Source organism: Mesocricetus auratus, unplaced genomic scaffold, assembly GCF_017639785.1.
Source record: "Mesocricetus auratus isolate SY011 unplaced genomic scaffold, BCM_Maur_2.0 Super-Scaffold_100022, whole genome shotgun sequence".
In the NCBI taxonomy this organism is placed as follows: domain Eukaryota; kingdom Metazoa; phylum Chordata; class Mammalia; order Rodentia; family Cricetidae; genus Mesocricetus; species Mesocricetus auratus.
Window position 1 is genome coordinate 27,094,252 of NW_024429203.1, and position 22,894 is coordinate 27,117,145.

A 22,894-nucleotide genomic window follows, 5' to 3' on the forward strand; every position below is an offset into this window, starting at 1 on the left:
AGGCAGAATAGCAGGCATTAGAATAAGAGGAAGTGCCTAGAGTAACGGTTTTGGACATTAGATGAGTACCAGGCCCTTGTAAGTCTCCTAACATTAATTTGGGCTGCCCCTAGTCACAGTGAGTTTTGTCAGTCAATGGGCTGACAGTCTGGTTAGTTCCTATCCCTATGTTGTATGGGGGCTGAGGAGTTAAGCATAACCAGCAATCTTGGCCAATTTTTGGCTGAAAATGATTAACTAAGTGGTGGACTTTGTCAAGAGTAAAAAACAGGAATGGGGATCCCTTGGCCACAAGGACATCAGGAGGTAGTTAAGTACTTTGGAGGAGAGAGTTGTTTGAAGCCTTGGCATGGGTAGGACCCAAAGGTCTGGGAACCCTTATGAGCAGTTTATGTCTACCCCTAGGCTCCATGCTTGTGCCATAGAGTCTGATTCCTCAGGATTTCCTGTTTCTAAAAGGCCATAATTTTTTAAAGGAATTTTCCAGGAAGCCTGGTTTCACAATCCCAGTTTTTGCAATGGAAATCCCCATGTTCTTGGCAACTAGGAGGGCCAGCTGCAGGGCATGCAGATAATTGCAAGCTCTGTATTTTTGTCTGAAAAGATCAGTTCTCATATCTTTCCTTTTTCCAGTACAACCAGATATTTAAAGTGGAAATCAATGAGCAAAGGTCAAGATGGAATGTGGGTTGTTGGTCTGTGGTTACACTATCATTTCCCTTATATCTGCCTTCCTCACTTCCAAGGTCCAGGCCTGAGAGTGGTGGAGTTTGAACCATGAGCCTATATTCATATTCATTGGCCAAAGCATCAGACTCAGGAGGAGGCATAAGGGCCTAGGGCCCCGTGAAACATTACTTTTAATGGGTCCATAATCCAGATACAGTTCATTCGGCAGTAGTGCTATAGCTTCTGCTTTATTGACTTGGGAGTGGTGGATCCATGTTGTGATCCCAGTTACCTGCATGACTGTAGGAGTGAAGAACATTACTACGTAGGGTCCTTTCCAAGTTGGTTCCAGCACCACTTTGGCTACCTGCTTGACCCAGACAGTGTCACTAAAAGAGCAAACCAGTTGTAGATTCAGAGGTTCAGATGATTCTCTCAGCTAGTCCAATGAATAGCCTTTATGGGGAACTGGAGAGTCTACCAACTTCTGGTTTATGAGCTTGAGAAGCAGTGGGGGAGATCTTCCAAACAGAATCTCATAGTGGGTGGTAAATCCCTCCCTATTCAGGGTGCAGCAAAGGGGAGGAGGTCTATCCCACCATTCATCAGACTCTAATGAGTTTCAATAGAGTTTGTTTCAATACATTCTTTCTATCTGTTCAATGCACAATAAAGTTTTCAAGCTATGTCTAAAGTTTTAGCTACTAATTGAGAGGTTTTGGCGATGAAAGCCATGCCATTGTTGGACCCCATTGATAAGGTTGGGGGGGAGGCATACAATTCAGGGGACCAGTTCTTGGAGGAACTTTTAAGCTACTGGGTGGGGAATGCTTCTACCCATCAGAGATGGTATCTACAAAAACCAACAAGAACTTCCCCTGGCAGGCAGGATCTCAGGGAAGTCAGTTTCCCAGAGTTCACCAGGGTGTTGACCTCTCATATGAACCCCTTTCTAGATAGAGGTTCTCTGTTTTGGATATCCCACACTAGGCTGTCTAGTCTAGGTCTAACATACCTTGGTCTGAGAAACTCGGAAAGTTTTGTGGATCCCAGATGGGTATCCTGGTGAAGGTCAGTTACCGGAGTCCTGCCAATTATTTCTGGAAGAATGATCTTTCCCTTGGTGCCCTCCATCAATTTGTGGGTTTGAGCTGCCCCCTTTTTTCATCCTCTATTTCCTCTTGTTTGTACTGTGGAGTCTCAGGCAACACCTGGTCAGGATGTGTCCTCAGACTATCAATAGGCCCCACTGGTCTTCGGGCCATGGTCAGACAGCCAGGTCAGTGACTTTTGCTTCAGGGGAGTCACCTTTGTGATGTGCACAGCAGTGGAAGATAGCAATTCACAGCAGAAGCCAAATATCCTCTAAGAGGGCCAAGATTTTCTCTTTGTTTTTGATGTTCTTTCCCCCGGTGGTGAGAAGCCCTCTTTCCCTACAGATCATACTATGGACATGCACACGATAGTTTCTAAACACATAGAAACTGTCAGTGTATACGATGGTGGACTTTTCTGATCCTCAGCTAAGAGCCTGGGTCAGGGTGACCAATCCTGGCCTAGTACCTGGCCTAGTCTCAAGTCCTTTCAGGATTTGGGGTATACACTGCAGCTCCCACATACTTGGTTTTGTCTTTCATCTTGTGACGGTCATGCGAGTCATCATCAGGCCAGAAGGCAACAGAATTGACAGTGGTGGGTTTCTCAAACTGGACTCGAGAATGATCCAAAAGTGGAGCCTGACACTGGGTCACTCACATACAGCCAAAATTCTGGGGCTCCTCAGAGGAGAGCCTCTGAGGAGGTGCTGTAAGGATAAGATCCTGAGGTGTAAGTGTAACAGCATGAAGAGCTGTAAGTATAGGATCCTGACCCAGAGTTAACCTGTCCGTTTGTTTCTTTGTTTGTTTGTTTTTTCATTAAACTAGCAGTAGCCACCGCAGCTCTTAGGCAAGCAGGACTACAGGGTCCGGTCATTTGAACAGGCATGCCACAGTGTATGTCCATGACCCCAAAGTTTGCATTAAAACCCTTTTTGTTTTTTGTTTTGTTGGATGAAAAGTTTTGAGGCATCTGGAAGTGCTAATGCTGAAGCCAAATTAGACTTGCTTTTAAAACCTCAAATGCCTTTCAAGTTTAGTCTCAATCTAGATTAGGGGTTCAGTGTGCCCACACACATACACCTCTGCTGGTATAGAGACCTGTTTCTGTGAACTCTGACATCCAGAGACTGCAATGCCTCGGCACACCTAGGAACTCTTTAGTCTGTCTCTTCAGAGTTGGGACCTGAAGGATGGCAGCAATCCTACACCAAGACAGACTCCTTCTGCCTCCCCTCAGCTGGTAGCCTCTGATGTACAAAGTTGGCCTGGGCTGTCTACACCAATATCCTCAAGGTAATTCTTGCAGCAGTCCCTCATTGGCCTTCTTAAAAGCTACTTTAGTTTTGGAGGTTAAGAGAATGTCATCTACATAGTGTAGGAGTACAGTCCTGGAAAACCTCTGATGGAAGGGCACAAAGTTAGCATTTAGTGTCTCATCATACAAGGTTGGAGAATTTTTAAATCCTTGAGGCAATTTGATCCAGGTATAAAACCTGCTGTGACCCCCCTCTAGGTCTGTCCATTTCAAATCAAAGATGGGTTGACTCACCTTGGCCAATGGGGGTTGAAGAATGCAACTTTTGGATCCAAGACAGTGTACAGCTGTTTCTCTGAAAGAATCATGTTCAGGAGAATTAGAGGTCCCAGGTTTCTTCACAGGTAGGAGAGGTATATTTCATGGTGACTGGCAGGCTATCCGGATGCCCATCTGTCCAAGCCAGGCAATATAGACTGCAATTTTCCTTTTTGTTTCCAGGGTCATTGGGTATTGTTTAATCTGGATGAGGATAGCTGAATTAGTGAGTTGAATAATTATGAAACTTGCTATTGGACCAGTCCTGAAAACATATGGAACACTGACATACATGTGGCAAAACACCTATGTACATAGATAATTTTTTAAAGTAAAATAAAAAAGTCTTGAAATGCCACTTACACTTGTAACTGCTTCAAAATTATTATAAATATAATAGCTGCTTGATTGCCATTTGGTATGCTGATGAAAAACTGATATATGACTAAATAAGAAGCTAGGCTGTTTAAAATGTTAATTACTGTACTTCAGTATAATTGAGTTTGGCTATAATTCTCTATATTTCACTTTATATGTTTGAAAATGTCACTTAGAAAAGAGGTACCTAGGCTCCATTAGACAACCAAAGAGGGCCCTGTTTCAGGATAAATAAGCCTTAGGACCGTCATGCTTCAGGGTATTCTCATTATATGATTATTATATGATCAAAACAAGGCTGCTGATGAAGCTAGTGAGTCATAGATTAAAACAAGAAAGAGACTGGCAGAGGCAAACCATGTCACCCTTATGCTCACTTCAGAGAATGAATATTATGACTGTGCCCAAACACCCTAGAGGTCAAGAAGTGTAGTGTAACTGGGATACCACAAGCCCAGACCCAAGTTTGCATCTCCGGTGATAGGAGGGACAACATCTCCAGTCCACACATGGGTGCCATAGTGACTGAGGAGGGCTGGATTCTAGATGCAGAGTCAAGAAGAAAGTCTGTGTTTCTGGTAGGTGACATCATTCACAAGGAAGGAGAGAGGAACTTGGCAGGCAGTGACAACAGAGAATTGGCTAATTGAGCAGCTGACCTTAATGATTCCTATGAGCAGGGTAAACTCAGAGCTGCTCTCCCAGAGGCAACACTTTTCAGCTTTTGCTTATTTCTATGATGTAAATGTATCCACTGTGGCCAGTTTCAGCTAAGAAGAACTGTGTACAGTGTTGCTTATTGGCTAGTAAGAGGCAGGTTTAGCACACCTCTGCCCTTGAGCATTTCCGAAAGCCTGAGGACTTTCAGATAGGCAGAGCTCAACCCGAGGTGTAGGAGCTAGAGAGGCATCCTTGTAGGAACAAGTGAGATCACCCAGCTGTAAGCCTCCAAAGAAGCGTGGTCTGCAGTTACTTCTCTTACGTGAGGGATCTGCTCTAGAATGAGCATCGATGTAATGGGGGAATGGCACAGAGGGAGATAGGCATCCAGTGGCATGTATTGTGACAAAGTATGTATATTAGACTAGGGGAGCTCAGAGGAAAGAAAACCCAGTGTTTATGCTCAAGAGTAAACAAAAGAAGTTTTCCAGATTTGCCATAGGGCATGGTGGGTACTGGAAGGGTGTCCATCCAGGAGTGATAGAGGCAAGAGGGCATGGACAATGATGGAGAAACATGGAACATATTCAAAGGTCGACATGAATGTGGTGTTTCTACTCCTGTAATCTAATGTTCATAAACAGTTACTTCATTCACCTTGCTGATCTGCTTCATCTTCCAGACACATATGGAATAAGTGTTTCATATTTCTACATTCACAAATAACAAAATAGGCATAAATTTAATGAAACACCGGTTAGAAATATAAGAGACTCAAAATTGCAATGATTTTTTTTCAGGATTGATAAAATTCAGCCTGTGTATACTGCTTTCTAGGTAGACGAGCACACAGGTCAGAGCAGATATAGTAACTCATGCATCATAAGATTCACCTAAAAGTTAGAAAAAGTGGGTGAGCCTTAGGGTGAGGGTCTTTTGATTGACAAGTTGCCTTAGTAAAAATGCCCTTGTTGCTGGGCGGTGGTGGCACACGCCTTTAATCCCAGCACTCGGAAGGCAGAGGCAGGCGGATCTCTGTGAGTTCGAGGCCGGGCTGGACCGATAGCCTCCGAAACAATACAGAGAAACCCTGTCTCATAAAAAAAAAAAAAACCAAAAAAAACAAAACAAAAAAAATGCCCTTGTACACTCTTAGAAAGCACGGAATCTGAGTGGGTAGATGTGAAAGTTGGTCTGAATAGCTGGATTATATTTTTTTTTTTATTACTCGAGCATTATGCTTGCCAGTGACACAATGAATGAGTACAAAGCATACAATGCGGAAACAGACATAATTCCATTGCCTTATTTGACAGGTTCTGGTTTTCAAGAAGTAATTGAATAACGAATGTACAGAATAATGAGTGACACAGATTCATTTCCTCATCACACCATCCAGACACAGAGTTCAATCCTTCTAGAAGTTCCCCCAAGCACCACGCTTCCATAATTGGCAAGTCACAGGTGGATCATTAGACAGTGGTTTAGTATGTGCTGCAACTGGCCATCGTATCTTGCTTAAAAGAGTTAGCTAGCTCTAACATGACTTTCATCTCTAGACTGTTACTGAAGTCACATCCTGTACCCCAAGAAGCCACCCATCCTTGAGAAATCAATAAGAACAGCCAAATGAATAGCAATAAGCATCAAGGGAGATGGATTTGGTGCAGAGATGCTGAAAAGAGGGGCAGAGACATCCAGTGACTGCCCTGAACTCTATCTTCAAGGACCAAGGGCACTAAAGTTTACATGGAATGCTATGGATATGCATATCTAAGCAATCCCAGTCAAGGTATGTCCCTGCCCACCGCTGACCCATCCTTGTCCCAGTGAGGCTATAGGTGTCTTTCTTAGAGAGAAGAGTCCTCTGCTCCTGCTGCCACAGGCTTCTCTTCTCATGGCATGAGATTATTAGGGAAATTCCAATTTCTTGGGGTCTGTTGTTTTAGTAGTCTGATAGCTAAAGTGTCTCTTGGGGGGGCATTCAAGACAGGGTTTCTCCATAGCTTTTGGAGCCTATGCTGGAATTCACTCTGTAGACCAGGCTGGCCTCAGACTCACAGAAATCCACCTGCCTCTGCCTCCAGCGTGCTGGGATTAAAGGCGTGTGCCACCACCGCCCAGCTTGCTAAAGTGTCTCATTAGAATATATTCATTTCTTCCAGGTCAATTATGTTTGGATTTCTATGTATTACCTGGTTTTTTTCTGTATCAATAAGATGCAAATAGAACCTATAAAGTTAATGCACCCATCCAAAAGCTTTTCAGACAGCCAAAAAAAAGTTGTAATAAAAGACAGACAGGGGGTCTGTGTGCATTGCGTCTGGTGAGCATTGTTTCTGTTCTCCAAGAACACTTTGAAATGGGCATGGTTGGGAGGAGCAGGCAGCGGCTACTGTCAGTTCCCCTGCTTCAGTCCTCCTCAAAACCTCCTCCTGCCACCTCTCTCCTTTCCTCGAGCAGTGCTTAACCTTGCTGAATTTGTCTTCAATGCAGAGTAATTTAGACTCCTCCCCCCAAAGAATTCCCACTTCAAGACTCATACTTGGTGCTCAACAAAACAAGAGTCACTACAGGACCAGCTCTGTTTAAAGGTATCTTATAGATTACTTTTGTAACATAAGCACATTCTCAGGGAACCATCAGTTAGCTTCTGTCCACACCCCAAAGAACCTGCTGACTAGTTAACATTTCTGCTTCTCATGGAGACGGTGGTGGGTGAAAGTGTGCTGTTTCTATAGGAAATGAACAAAGAGAGAGCATACATGGAGGCATCTGACTTCCATTCCAGGGCTGAGGAGGAGACCCTTCAAAACAAAGCCTGAGTGAAAGATGGTCAACAGGGTAGACAAAGGGCTTGACTCCCTCCTCATCTTGGTGCCTTCTCTTGTGCTCTTTCCTAGGATACTGACCATGTTCTCAAATATTCTGTGTCAGAAATTGCTGCTAATGTTAATGTCGCTTTTAATAATTACCTGGATAATTTTTGAAATTTCTGAAAGTTCCACAAAGGTAGGAATGCATTTTTCCACTTTGACTGGAAGCTGCTACCTGTGTGAGCTGTCTCCTCACTGACTGTCACTACTTTCTCACTTCCCTTTCACCCTCAGGCCCTTCTAGTCAGTCTGGTACCTCTCACAGGCACCCTAAATGGCTCTTGTTAAGCCACTAAATAAGTATTTGTCATTGAATCCGGGTGTATATCCTTGGCTATCTGAATCCAGTCTGCTGCTACCTTTTTCCATGAGATGGTTATTTTTAATAACCAGTAGGCCTTACAGCTTTGGATATTAAGTGATAATTAGAAAAGGTTTACCACTGGAAGTTTATACAGGAATTCAGTCATGTTTTGTCGTGTTTTTCCTTGTGACATTCCTTTATTTAAATATCAGATATGTGTAATCCCATCAACCAGGAGACAGAAACAGGAGGAATGTGAGTTTGAGGCCAGAATGAACAATATAACAAAACAATATAACAAACAAACAAATTGACAACTATAATGCCAGCCAGATAAGTTAGGACACAATGAGGATTTTTGTCTTTAATCCATTAAAATATAAACTATATTGAGATATTTTCCCTTCAGAATCCATGTTTATGTATGCTTATATAAACATGCAATATATATAAACTTTATGTGTGTATATATATGCATATATATAAACATTTTGGATTTAAAATGCATGTTCATGAGTAGGAAAAGCCTTCACCTTCCCTGCATTGTCCTAGTCAAGTTTTAGACTAAAATGTATCGGAAAACCAATTGGACAGTTTTCCTCATTATGCGCATTAGCAATAATTGAACTAACCAGCAGAAACATTCAGCCATCTGTCCAGTGGGAAAGTAGTTACTGGCTGCAAGATGTATAGGACAGGGAAGAGCATACTCGCTTTCATCAACTTCTCACTCTCCAAGCTCTTATTTTAGAGTTAATAAGTTTCTGCAAAATTCTAACTCATTGTGAATAAAAATGGCTGGGAGCAGATTTGTTTTTATAGTGCACATATTGTCATTTCAGCTTTGGATGGCTCTGAGCTCATCCATCTCCTTCCACTCCTGGAACACCTCCATGAAGTCCTCTTGTCCTGAAAGGCCAATGAATCAGTCAAGGATACCAACAGAGACTAAGCTAAGAGAGGAGATCCCCAAAGTGACAAGACCGGTCAAGTCACCAACAGAGAAAGAACTGAGAATCAGGGAGATCCTAGAGAAGCTAAATCAGCAGATCCCACCCAGACCCTTCACCCACCTCAACACCACCACCAGCGCCAAAGAGAGCAGAGCCACCATCCTCAACCCTCGAGGCAAATACTGTAAAGGGGACCAGCTGGACATCCTAATAGAAGCGAGGGACTACCTAAGAAACAAGAAGGAGTATGGTGGGGACTTCCTGAGGGCCAGGATGTCCTCCCCAGCCCTGAAGGCTGGTGCTTCTGGAAAGGTGACAGATTTCAACAACGGCACCTACCTTGTCAGTTTCACTCTGTTCTGGGAAGGTCAGGTGGCCCTGTCTATCCTACTCATCCATCCCAGTGAAGGGGTGTCAGCTCTCTGGAGAGCAAGGAACCAAGGCTATGATAGAATTGCCTTCAAGGGTAAATTTGTTAATGGCACCTCCCAGGTATTAGCTGAATGTGGCCTGACTCTAAACTCAAGCAATGAACTCTGCAAATACCTGTACAGTGGTGGTGAAGAAGTCTTCTACTGTATGAAGCCTCAACACATGCCCTGTGAGGCCCTGACCCATGTGTGTACCAAGCAGCAAGCTGTTTCTTTTCTTACTGACAAAGAAAAAGTTCTTTTCCAGAAGTGAGTATATTCTCAGTACAATGAGAGGTTCCCCCCAGGCAGAGCTACACTGCCCATCTCAATACTGAGCAAGACCTCAGATGTTTCCACCACTCCAGCTTCCGGTAAGACCTATGTTGTCTTTACTGGGCCCCTGTTCATGTCACAGCTTACATTCCTATTGATACACCCAATAAAAGGGGCTGCCCAATAAAAGGGAACCAAGTAAAATCTATACCTCTGCTTCTTCCTGACAGCCAGTGCTGACCTGTTCAATCAGATTATTTTACTATTGATCTAGGTTTTGCAAAATACCTTCCATAGGCAACTGTTCTGCTATGGCTCATAGATGTCTCACCTTCTCTCCCAAAAAGATCCCCCAATGGTGTCATGATCCTCCACCTCCATCACACCTCGTACAGTTTGCCTCTTAAAATCTTTTGTTCATCCACTATCTCCATGTCTTGTGTTACTATGCCAGTTCAGACTCATCTCGCCTTGACTACTGTGACAGCTAGCTGGTGGGACTCTTGTCTTGCCTGTCATATTCTACTCTGATGCTTTCTCAGTCTCTCCTTCCCTCCCTCCCTCTTTCCCTCTGCATACCAGAGCATGTTTTACTCATTTATTTAACATAGTCAAAGCCTTAGAATAGGCCAGGTGTGTAGTGCTACAGCCACCAAGCTCTGCTCTGCTCTCTGTACCGCAGCCTGGGCAATGTGATAAGAAGTCATCTCCCACCAGTCGTTAGTTCATCTCCTAAGAAGATGTGACCATGTGCATATTTTGGGGTAGAAGAGTCCTCCATCCTCCCCCAGGTTGTGGCCTAGCAATTCCTGCAATCCCTCAGCAGAACAGGCTCTGCAAACCTATTTGTCAGCATGCCTCTTCCTGTCAGTCATGGCTGTGGCCACACCTTTCTCCCTCTCCTTACAGACAGACACTTAGCTTCCTGATTTCCTTGATCTCCAAGGAGGTGAGAAATGCCTCACTGCTGAAAACAAACCATTGTGGTTTCTTCATGGGCTACATTGAAGATTTGCAAAACTTAAAAAAATAAATAAAAAGATTTGCAAAACTAACTGTCACCACACACCTCAGAGTTGTGAGCCAAGCTCTGAGATCCCCTTTTAGCTGGAATCCTTTTCTGTTTACATTCAGACAAAATCCACAGCATCCCCACACAGCCTCCCTCCCCCTCCATCTCTCTCTCTCTCTCTCTCTCTCTCTCTCTCTCTCTCTCTCACTCACTCACTCACACACACACACACACACACACACACACACACACACTCACACATTTCTTTTTCCTTTACTGTGTAACACAGTAAAATTCTGGTTTCTCAGCTTCTCCTTTCTTAGTAGTTTTCAAAGTCAGGTTTAGAATTTTTTTTCCTCCTTAACTTCTCACTTCTCAACCACAAATGAATGGTGAAAGTAAGAGTAAATACCAAATGTGGAACACTAACATACTGAGGAATCTTGTCTGAGAATCCTAGTTTGGGCTCCTGCTGTGCAGCCCCCCACTCCCACCCCACCCCTTCTGAGTGAGTAAGAGCACAGCTGGGTTTCTATTCCTTCCCTTTTATTTCTGAATATGCAACTCACCCAGTCTCTTCCTACCCCCTGCCTACACTACGTCCACAGCAGGCATTAATTAATGCACCAAACTGAACTCTATTCTCTACCAATCATTGAGATAGGTATCAAGGAGACAGAGCAGCCCAACAGATGGCCTATCATCCTTCAATAACTTTCACTCTTCATAAAACAAGTCTTCTGGGTTAAAAAAAAAAGTTAAGCTGGGTGGTGGTGGCGCGCGCCTTTGGTCCCAGCACTCAGGAGGCAGAGGCAGGTGGATCTCTATGAGTTAGAGACCAGCCTGGTCTACAAGAGCTAGTTCCAAGACAGCCTCCAAAGTCACAGAGAAACCCTGTCTTGAAAAAAAAAGTTGAAAGTGAAATAGCAGAAGAAGTGACTAAAAAGAGAAGCTGACCCTGTGGTGGGAGGTCTATGTGCTACCATAAGGGGTCTAGACTCCTAGGTAAATGATGGGAGAGTGAATGACTTTAAATGATAGCTGGTATGTACCTGCTGGGAGAGAACGCTGCATCTGTTGTACTGAGAAATTTAGGTGGTCTTAAACTGACACAAGGAGGCTCATTGTGATCTAATGATAAGACTATATAAACCCGAGTAGATGATGTGGAAGCAATTTTTAAATGCAGATTTCACAGTTATTTTAAAAATCTAAAGCTTCTAGACATACGTTGGCTGCATGTGGCAAATGAGTCCAATGCCTTGGATTCCAGGTACCCTCAATAGGTACAAAGTCTTCCCAAATCCTACTTTTAAATAAGAGTTGGTAGTCATATTATCAGAAGTCTAAAATGGACCCTTGCTCCCTGACAAGCAGGTGATTCATGTTGCCTGCGTTCTATGACAGATGACAGGCTAATTTATTGTTTTGTTTTTTAAAGGTCCAACATAGGAGTTGAAATAATGAAGAACCCTAAGTATATTAGTGTCTCTCAATGCAACAGTAAGTCTCTTCTACCCTCCTTTTCTTTTCTATTCACTTGTTTTCTGAGATAGGGTCTAACTGCATATACCAGACTAGCTTCAAACTCACAGAGGTCTGCCTGCCTCTGCCTCCTGAGTCCTGAGTCTAGAGGTGTGCTCCATCATACGCAGTGGGAGGTACTTCTTGATGCTTGTCTCTTGCAGTGGGTAGGGTTTTTTTTTTTCAGTATTAATGGTAATTTTCTAAATTATAATTTCCAATAAGTATCAATGATACCAAACAAGCTGGATATTAAAGATGGAAACCAATTCAAAGAAATTATTTCATATTCATTTGATAACAGACTTCATCTAGATTTATCCCAAAGGTGAAAACATCAAAACTCGTCGTTCATACTTCCACCTAAGGATTCATATTGCAGTGCCCTAGCTACTGTGCAGATGTCTATGATGGATAATGGTGTCTTCGGCATTGCAGATTAGCTTCTAAATCTCCATTAGTGTGATCTCTAAAATTTAGCTGTACCACTTACCAAGTTTATACGGTATTTTCACCTTATTAATTGTTCAGTGGAAAACACAAAGCAACATTACATAGGAAAGAATGTGTATACTGCCTTATCTCCAAAATATCTTCCCACAAAGCCCCCTTCAACTTATCAATAACACTGGTACACTTAACATAGGAAAGAACGTGTATACTGCCTTATCTCCAAAATATCTTCCCACAAAGCCCCCTTCAACTTATCAATAACACTAGTACATTTAGCAACACATACGGATTTATTGCCAATAGTCCTTCATTTATTCAGTAAGTACTCATTGAGGGTCTAGTGAATAATGAGACATCGTGGAAAAATGGAGAAAACTAAAGACTTGGAAAGCCAGCGATGTAAAAGCCGCTGAACCTACTGGCTCTGAGAAGAAGCCATATGCAGAATCCAGTGAGTGTTTGGATAACCCCAGAAAGATATCTGCAGTCAGAGAATGAGGAAGGGGAAAAAAGAAATCTCATAAAGATCATGGCAGAGTTGCCAGATATAAGTAATAATCATTCATGCAAAGAATTTGTTAAACTTGAGCAAATTCAAATTGCCTCTGTAGATGTTAATTGAGATAAAGGAGAAATATCTTATGATGCACTCTCTAACAAAGTACTCTTTGCCAGAGCGATTGATACTTAGTGTGTTATCCTGCACTTTTTCATCAACAACTTTTCAGCAGATAAACTCTAGTAATGAGCAAAATTATCATGAGCAATCTTTAATAGGCCAGTCTGGCAGACATATTGCTGAATATAACCAAGGATGAGGCTAGAAACAGCAAGAGCCTAAATCGCTGTAATTCTTAAACATCACTGTAGAAATTTCAGTGGCATTTTTGGTAGAGTTTTAAAGCCATAGTCCAAATGAGGAAGAAGTGCTTGAAAGAGTAAAGTTCATCCACAACTGAACAAGTGAGTGTGACCTAGAGGAGGACACGTATAGATGTCACCAAGGGACATAGTGTATGGAAATAGGAGAAAATCCCCTGCTTCTATATAGAATGACCTAACATTGGAAAGATGGCCGTTTCTTAATGCCACTTGCTTCTTAATGCCACTATAACAAAGTGGTGAAAACTGAGGGGAAAACACGCTGTTTTAGCTTGATGTTTCAGATGCTTAGTCTCACCGTCTTAAGGTTTCTATTGGGAAGAGGCACCATGACCATGATGCCTTGACTCTTATCAAGGAAAAGATTTCATTGGGACTGCTTACAGTTCAGAGGGTTAGTTCATTGTCATCATGGTGGGAAGCATGGTGGAGTACAGACAAATATGGTGCCAGAGAAGGAGCTGAGAGCTCTACATCTTGATCTACAGGCAACAGAAAGAGACTGCCACACTGAGCACGGCTTGAGCATATGTGAGACCTCAAAGCCTGCCCCCACAGTGATGTATTTCTTCCAAAAAGGCCTTCTATGGAGTGCCACTCCCTATGGACCAAGCATTCAAACACTTTAATTAAGTAGAGTAATTAAGAAGATAATAGGATTACATATTATAGGTCACATATTGCCCCAAATATCTGAGCTAATAGTGAAATAAAGATAGAGGAGTTAATGTAAGAAAACAATGTCCTAAAATGGGCAGCACTCAGGAGGCAGAGGCAGGAGGATTTCTGTGAGTAGGGGACCAGCCTGGTCTATAGGTGAGTTCCAGGACAGCCACAGCTACATAGAGAAACCCTGTCTTGAAAACAAAAACAAAACAATAAAAAGAAAACAATGCCCCAACATACAAGTTTATACATGATATGCTTTATAGAAAACTTGCAGGGGTTGTCTGTTGGTAGTGGGTTACCATCTAAATAACTTTATGATTATCTTCTCAGTACATTATCAAAGTAGGATTTAGCAATGATGGGCCTGAAGTTTCTACACTTAGTGTTCAACTGTTCAGTGTGCAATGCTGCCAAGCCTTCTAGAAACCCAACTGTGTCACAACAAAATGGCAACATAATTAATGGAATTAAGGAAAATTCCATTTGGCAACTAAATGACTGGGGTTTGAGGGTTTATTCTAGTCGTATTTTCTAATTCTGCCTCCAGCACCATGTTACCACTTTGTCTATAGGTTACAAATAACAGCCACCCTTGGGGTGTGGGTTTCAGGAACCACATTAGATACTTAAATATGTAGATGTTCAAATTCAGTTGTATATAGCACTTTCTTATGGACTTTAATCATCTCTAGAGTGCTTCTAATACCTGCTGTAGTGCAAATGCTGGTTAAGTAGTCACACTTCAGTATTGTTGGGGGAGCACTGATGAGGAAAAAGAAATATTTACATGCAGATGGATGTTTTTCCTGAATATCTTTCATGCATGATGGTTTCAATCCATGGACACAGAGCCTATGGGTAGAGCAGGCTAAGCAGGGACCAGCGAGATAGCTCAGCAAGGAAAGGCATTTGTCACCAACCCTAGCCACCTGAGTTTGATTCCTAGGACCAACATAGAAGAAGGAAAGAACTTGTCCCCTGCTTGTTGGCCACTGACCACTCCAGGCACACCACACTGAGGTACATATACACACACATACATTCAAACACACATACAAAATAAATAAATGCAATTTTAGATGCCACAGAGGGCTAACCATACAGTCCAACCATTTAATACCAGTCTGTTTTGAGGACACAGTCAATCAGAAACTGCCAGACCCTCGAAGGAAGTACTATATGAGGACAGTAATACAGAAAGATGACAAGTTCCTAATATGTAGCCCTTTCACCTTGTTTGATAATAGAAACCATTATTCCAGGCCAACTCATGGTCAGTTTTCTAATGGCTACTGAATTCTATGCTAAACTTTTTCTAAGAGCATGAATAGAAGTGATACGAGAAAATTCTAGGCCCTATGTTTAAAAGCAAAGCAACTTTCCTTCCTCTGTTAGCTCTCTCCTTCCTCTTGGCTGGACTGCAGCTAAAATGTGAGAAAATATTGCCCCATTAAGTCTGGGATGACACTGTATCCGAAAGAGCAGAACAACGAGATAAAAGAAACTGTGATCCCCAACACTATACAACATTAGCCCAGGCCTGCTCACTTGGAAACTGTTCCATTAGAAGGAAATAATTTCTACATGTAAATCATGCTTGCTGACCTTTTTTATATCATTCCTATCTAACACAAAATCAATATTAGTACAGGGATGTGGATGTGACAAAAACCTAGGCTATGAGATAAGAATGTACCTGGGTGCTAGAATGCTTAACTGACAATCATGATACCCTAGGATCCAACCCTAGTGGTGTGTGTGTGTGTGTGTGTGTGTGTGTGTGTGTGTGTGTGTGTATAAGGCACTCAAGGGTCGTATACCAGCATAGAGAGAATGGCAAGAACGTATGACGTGAGCAGCCATGCTGTGCTATGATAAAACACAAAATGTCCCGCCTCCAGGATGTCTAGCAAGGCAGACCACGACATGGCTATCATGTAAGTGGAACTTGAGAAAGCAGCTTATATTGTTATTAGTCCATATGAGATACAACTTGCCACTTTCAGCAAAGTCCTACTGAGACACTGTCAAAATGGGCATTTCGTCCTAAAACATTCAGATGTTAAATATTGAGCATCAAGCCTTATTAATAATAAGAATAAATAGCATTATTCTTTCATTAATGAAACAGAGGTAATGGGAAGATTTGCTGATGAGGATATCAACTGGCAGGCTACTGTCACATTACTCAGGTTTAGAGAAAAGACTTTGTCATCAAAGAACCAATGGGAATGGCAAAGAAAGGAAAAAAAAAATTACCCTGAACTAATGACTAGATTTAGGAGAAAATCAATAGAGATGAGTTGAGATGACCCAGAATTTCTCAAAAGATTGAGTAGGGGAATGAAAAGAATTTTCATATCACAGTAGTTTTTCACTGTTTATAAGAATAAATAGTTTTGCACATTTTTTATTATTACAAAAAAAAAAAAGGAGCCTGGTATGGTGGTGTACTACTTTAATCCCAGCACTCAGGAGCAGAGACAGGCAGACCTGTGAGTTCAAAGCCAGCCTGGTCTACATAGTGAGTTCCAGGCCAGCCAGGGCTACATAGTGAGGCCCTGCCTGAAAAAGAGAAAAAGAGAGAAAGAGAGATGAGTTGGGGTGCCTAAAACATACTAGCAGTCAAAAATAAAGTAACAGGGGAAATGCTTAAGTCATTAGAAGAAGAAAAAAATAAAGAAAGGGGAAGAGGAACTGGGTGCTTGACTCATGCCATCAAAATCATTTTTCCACAAATATCTGTTACCAGAGAGTGAAGAAAACAGGACAGAGAAATGTCAGATTGGAACGGAGATTCCCACACCTAGCGGTTACACCTTCCGAGGAAGGTGGATAACAGCCCAGTGCAAGCAGAGTCTGTTAAACTCGAGTCAGATAAATGACTGTTTGAAAGGAAAACTCATTTACCTCCTGGGAGACTCGACGCTTCGCCAATGGATCAACTACTTTCCCAAAGTTGCAAAAAGTACGTCATTATTTTCATATTCCTTCAGAAATCCAAGCTGACCTCACAGTGCTTTGAGTGTGGGCTCCCTCCTCTGCCAGGGCTGCTTTGGTTTTTATTTTATTTTACCTTCTAGGTTTGCATCTTTAAATATATATTTTAATCTCCCTCTCATAAATATTGCTCTTCCTTTTAACATTTATTCATCATTACCTTAAAGAGAGTTTAAAGATTCTCTCTGTTTTCTTGTCAGCGTTGAAGCCTTTTGATCTTCACGGGACTGGACTATATAAGAAACACGTGCTTCTGGATGCTGACAGGCACACTCTGGTTGAATGGAAAAAACACAGTCATCCTTTCATCACGGTCCAGCTCTACTCTGTGATAGATGATGGTTATATTCCCCAGGAAATTGACCGCTTACCAGGTGACAAAGATACTGTCATTGTCATCACCTTAGGCCAGCACTTCAGACCCTTCCCCATGGAACTTTTCATTCGTAGAGTCATCAGCATCCAAAAGGCTATTGAACGACTCTTCCTCAGAGGCCCTGACACTAAAGTCATCATTAAGGCAGAGAATATCAGGGAGATGTACCTAGATACAGAGAAATTCGGAGACTTCCATGGTTATATTCAGTATCTAACCATGAAGGATATTTTCAAAGACCTTCATGTGGGTATCATTGATGCCTGGGACATGACCATTGCTTGTGGTAGCAATATTCTCCACCCATCTGATGAAGTAATTGGAAATCAGATTGTCATGTTTTTAAGCTACATTTGCTAAAGCTATATCACTAGAAGCCAATGTCTACCAGCCATGCCATGAGTTTCATCAGTGAAGTTTTATTCAATTTAGGGTCTCCGGAAAATCAAATTTAAAAGAATCTACCTTGTAATAGAGATGCAACTCAGTTGATGGCGTGTTTGCTTAGTATGCATGAAGCCCTGGGCCCATATAAGCAAGGCACAGTGGCACATGCTTGTAATTCCAACACTCAGGAGGGCAGAAGTTCAAAGTCATTCTTAGTTACATAGTAAGGTCAAGGAGAACCTGGGCTACATGAGAACCTTCCTTGATTAAATACTTGGTCCCATCTCGACACAAGGGGAGGAGCTCTGCCCTGACTCAACTTGATGTGCCATGCTTTGTGGAAGCCCATGGGAAGCCTGTTCTTTTCTGAATGGGGATGGAGGAGAGGTGGATGGTGAGGAAGGCAGATAGGAAAGGGAAGAGGACGGTAGGAGGACAGGGAGGGGAAACTGGTTGGTATGTACAATAAATGAAAAAATGTTATTTAAATAAAATATAAAAAATAAAATTAACTAAAATGTGGGTCAACATTTTTTAAAAATATTCATTCAGATCTACATACCATATAGACACAGTCACTTTTTATTAATGTATTTTTAATCAAAATATAATTATATCATTTACTGCTTTCTCTCCTCCCTTAATCCACCCCCTGTCTCCTGCTTACTTTCAAATTCATGACCTCTTTTTATTTATTATTGTTACATATATATACACATATATGAGTGTACATAAGTAAATATATAAATGAAATCTGAAAAAAAAACTAGTAATGAACACTGAAAATTGATATGGGGTTGGTGTTTCAAGACAGGGTTTCCAGAAAGACAAATATAATATGTACTCACACGTAAGTGGACACCAGACATAAAGCAAAGGATACCCAGACTGTAATCCATAACCCCAGAGAAGCTTAAACCATCTTCCAGATACAGATGGAAGCAGATGCAGAAATCCATAACTAACCAAAGGGCTAAGCTCCTGAAATACAATGGAAGTGAGGGAGGAACAAAAATATGAACAAAGGAGTCAAAACCATGATAGGGAAACCCACAGAATCAGCCAACCTGAGCTAATGAGGGATCACCGACTCTGGTCTGACAAATGAGGAACCTGCATAAGATCGAACTAGATTCTCTTAATATAGGTGACAATGGTGTGGCTGGGACAATATATGAGGCACTGGCAGTGGGTCCAAGATCTAACACTAATGCACAAACTGCCTTAATGGAGCCCATTCTATATGGAGAGATACTTTGCCCAGCCTAGACACAAGAGTGTGGGGGCTGAGAGGTGCCTTGGTCCAGCCTCAACTAGATGATGGGACAGACTTAATAGACTTCCTAGGGGAGGCCTTACTCTCTCCATGAAGCAGATGGGAGGAGGGGAGTAGTGGAGGGAGTGGGAAAAGGAGAGAGGGGGAACTGGGATTGTAACGTAAAAAATAAATTAATAAAAAAGAAGAAGAAGAAAAGACAAGGGGTTCTCTGTGTAACAGTCCTGGCTGCCCTGGAACTCACTGTGTAGACCAGGCTGGCCTCAAACACACAGAGATGCACCTGCCTCTGCCTTTCCTCAACTATTTTTAAAAAGCAGAAACCATTCTTAGACCACAGGAACTAAAATAAATAATTAAACAAAATTAAACACAGAGTGACATGTTCAGCCTGTAGGCTTTGCAGACACCTTATTTGAAACAAACAACAACAAAATGGGTAGAACTGAACAAAAAAAAATACTCCAAGACTAAAGGGGAAACCAGTGTCAAACTGAAAATAGGGGAAAACTCAAGGCGCTTAAAAAATAATCAATCAAAACACCACAAGAAGTGTTACTGAATGAAACACAAGGATCATTTCTTAGAATGTTTGTGTTGCTTTTTCTGTAGAGACATGAAGAAAGATGTGATTCCACGCAAATCTACTGAGTATACAGATTAGTTTTGGGGGCATTATTTAAAGGAGTATAGATGACATTTTCTATCCAGCGCTGGAAAACCCAGGACCTCCAGCATCCTAGGTACCGTCCTCTACCACCAAGAAGCACCTCTAGATCATTTCTTAGGTGGGAAAGAGAAGACAGACTTTTGGATGTTGCTCCTCAATGAGAAATCAAGCTAGGGAATCCAGGCTAAGACAGATGTCAGCTAATACTCCTCTTGGATCACAACGAATTCAAGGCCAGCCTAGCCTATAAAGTGAGTTCCAGGCTAGTGTGGACAAAGGAAGACAAACAGAAGTCATAGTCCTAAGTTAGTTGGTTATCTTCTCAGAAAAATAAGAGGCAAAATAGAAATTTTGAGATTGTAGCTTAACACACGAAATTTAATATTGTTATCCTTGTAGAAACAGATGATCAGACAATATGATTTAAATTCTATGGTGTCTGCATAGCAATTATGCACACCTTTCAGTATATTAAATCATAGTCATTTAGTACTTTTTGACCCATGGTAACTTATCTTTTAAATATTTACCATGGTGAAACATACATTATGTTTATACATATGCACAAAACTTAAAAATTAAAGTAAATCTTTAAAAACCGTTTGCCTGAATAACTCAATGGTTAGGAATAGATACAAAGGGATATGTATAAGATTTGGGTACACACTATTCCCAAACAGAAGAATTAGACACTCCTATAGTTTAGATGCAATTCTAGTCGAAGTCTGAATATAGTGTGTGTGTGTGTGTGTGTGTGTGTGTGTGTGTGTGTGATCATTCTAAATTTTCTAAGGGAATATAGGGACCCAAAACATAAGATATTGCTGGAAAATAATAGAGTTAAAGAAATTCCTTTCCAAATATCAAGATTTGTTTTAAAGTTATGGAATTGTGTGACTGTATCACAGAAGTGCAGGGGCAGCCCTGTCCATCCATAGTCGCTTACTCTGTGATAAACAGGGCACTGGTGAGCAATGAGGAAAAGTCTTTCCTGAATTAGAAGTTCAGGGAAGATGCTGGGGACATATCAGTAAAGCGCTTGCTATGCAGGCATGAGAACCTGAATTTAGATCCTCAGAGCCCACATCAAAAGCCAGATGTAAACCGGGCTTTGGTGGCGCATGCCTTTAATCCCAGCACTCGGAAGGCAGAGGCAGGCGGATCTCTGTGAGTTTGAGGCCAGCCTGGTCTACAGAGCGAGTTCCAGGACAGCCTCCAAAGCTACACAGAGAAACCCTGTCCCGAAAAACAAAAAAGAAAACAAACAAACAAAGCCAGATGTAAGAGTGCATGTCTGTAATCCCAGTGCTGAAGAAGACAAGACAGGGAAATCGCTGGAGTTCACTGGGCAGCCAACCTAGCATAATCAGTGAGCTCCAGATGCAGTGAGAGACCCTGTCTCAAAAGCTAAGATGGAGGGAGACTGAGGAAGTCAAGTGATGTAGTCACCTGATGTTTACTTCTGACCTCCATATGGGCCCTCAAACACACTGATGCACACATCCACACAGACACATATGCACACCACACATCCATAAATAAATAAAAGAAACTTTTCCTACATTACACTGTTCTCCAAAAATGAAATAAATTTCAGGGGGGAATAAAGCTGTAATTTGGAAAAACAAAGCAGGGAAGCTTACTAAATTGTGTCACATCCTCGGCAAAGAGTTGGCTTTTTAAGACTGTGTAAATGTTCATGCACTTAGGTTTCACCCCACTGCACGTGACAGCTATGCAGTTCCAGTCACTGTGACTCTCCCCATAACGCTAACAGAACCCAAACCATGAGTGTCACCCTGCCATGCCACAGCAGCACCACCTACAGGGACTGGCAAATACCAGTCGGCAAACTCACACAGGTCCTTGAATGACAAGGAGCAGTCCTCAGATGGCTGAAGATAAAGCAGTCCAGTATCTCAGTGGCCTCAAAGCAGACTATTTTCTTAGATTTGGTCCCCAAAAGGGAAAATACTAGTTGGTTTGAGTATATTAAATTAGGAACTGCTTATGAAAAAAAAACATAGCTAGGAGGGGTGGCTCCTGCCTTTAATCCCAGCACTCAGGAGGAGGAGGCAGGCTGATCTCTGTGAGTTCTAGGCCAGCCCCAGGACAGGCAGAGCTACATGGAGAAACCCTGTCTCAAGAAATTAAGAAGAAGCTGGGCGGTGGTGGCGCATGCCTTTGATCCCAGCACTTGGGAGACAGAGGCAGGCAGATGTCTGTGAGTTAGGGGCCAGCCTGGTCTACAAGAGCTAGTTCCAGAACAGCCTCCAAAGCCACAGAGAAACCCTGTCTCAAAAAAAAAAAAAACAAAATGAAAAAGAAAGAAGGAGGAAGAGGAGGAGGAGGAGGAAGAAGAAAAGAAGGAGGAGGAGGAGGAGAAGAAGAAGACATCAAGCTGAAAGTAAGAAGAGACATCTGTAAAACACAGAATAGAGGCCTCACTTTCTGTTTCCAGACTGACTACATGAAATCCAGATTGATAAGTTGGAATGAATAGCTCTAAAAAAAAAAGTATATAGCCTTCAGAAAACTACAAGCAACCAAAAGATAAATGACAAGTGGGGCAGGAGGCACTTGTAACTTATTTCCTTAAAAATAAGCAAATATATCCGTCCTTTAGAGATCTCTTTAAGAAAAAGATCCAGAGAGAAAAATTAGCCATACAGTAAATGTGTGTTAGCCCTGTATGTTTATAACTCAGAAATTAAAATGGCCTTTATGCACAGAAAAAGCAATGCATTTTTTAAAAAAAGGAAATGTACATTAAAGTTGAACTGAGAGATTTATCATCTATCAGACTGGCAGAAATCCAAGTTTGAATATACACCATGCTGATGGGCCTGTGGAGAAGCCAGTGCTCTCAAGCATTGCTGATGGAAACACAAAACAGCGTGATGCCTATGGAGGGAAATTTGGGAACGTTAAGAAAAATTACGTACGTATTTGTTTACCTTTTGGCCCAGCATTTGGAAAGCTACTAACAAAAACATGAAATGACTATGTGCAAGATTATCCATTGGAGCGTGATTAGGGATTGGAAAAAAATGGGAAGACAAATCAAATGTGCATCTTGATGGAGGACCAGTAAAATGAATTATGATGCATCTTTCAAAACGACACAGTGCAGCATAATAAGAGAATAGAAAACTCTATAAGCTGTAACAATGAAACCTCCAGGATAAGCAGGGGAAAGAATATTGCAGTGTGTACTGGGCAACCTCTTGGGTAATAAAAATGGAAGGATACAATTAAATGCATTTGCTTATACTAACAACAAGAAACCAATGGAAAACAAGCAAGAAATGGATAAAATGTAGTTTGTAAAAACTTGGAGAATTTGTGGGTAGAAATAAGACATCTTCAATATACAGTTACATAGTTTTCATTCCGAAACCTCATGACTTACATAGTCAACAAATTAAATCAAGATTTTTTTTAAA

The 22,894-nt window shown here is 41.7% G+C and overlaps 1 protein-coding gene and 1 long non-coding RNA gene across 11 annotated transcripts in view; one reads left to right on the plus strand and one right to left on the minus strand.

Annotated features, from left to right (window-relative positions):
* Nucleotides 1-17,014, minus strand: part of LOC106021090 — a 46,555-nt gene extending 29,541 nt beyond the window's left edge. Inside the window, exons 1-2 of the long non-coding RNA XR_005870404.1 lie at nt 16,900-17,014; nt 3,319-3,546 (exon numbers count right to left, since the gene is read on the minus strand). This is a non-coding gene — a long non-coding RNA (uncharacterized LOC106021090). The remainder of the gene's footprint in view (nt 1-3,318; nt 3,547-16,899) is intronic.
* The window catches only part of LOC101844186 (NXPE family member 1), a 34,890-nt gene extending 16,876 nt beyond the window's left edge, over nt 1-18,014 (plus strand). For 3 of the 10 annotated variants that reach the window (XM_013112917.3, XM_040730206.1, XM_021226772.2), the window contains 7 exons: nt 5,940-6,172; nt 6,877-6,974; nt 7,284-7,392; nt 8,403-9,193; nt 11,653-11,714; nt 16,492-16,707; nt 16,940-18,014. In XM_013112917.3, the coding sequence (XP_012968371.1) occupies nt 7,294-7,392; nt 8,403-9,193; nt 11,653-11,714; nt 16,492-16,707; nt 16,940-17,475 (1,704 nt within the window). In that variant the 5' untranslated portion in view covers nt 5,940-6,172; nt 6,877-6,974; nt 7,284-7,293 and the 3' untranslated portion in view covers nt 17,476-18,014. The remainder of the gene's footprint in view (nt 1-5,939; nt 6,173-6,876; nt 6,975-7,283; nt 7,393-8,402; nt 9,194-11,652; nt 11,715-16,491; nt 16,708-16,939) is intronic. The other 7 variants (XM_040730208.1, XM_021226774.2, XM_040730204.1 and 4 more) reach the window with 4 other exon arrangements.
* Nucleotides 18,015-22,894: the final 4,880 nt, after the last annotated feature.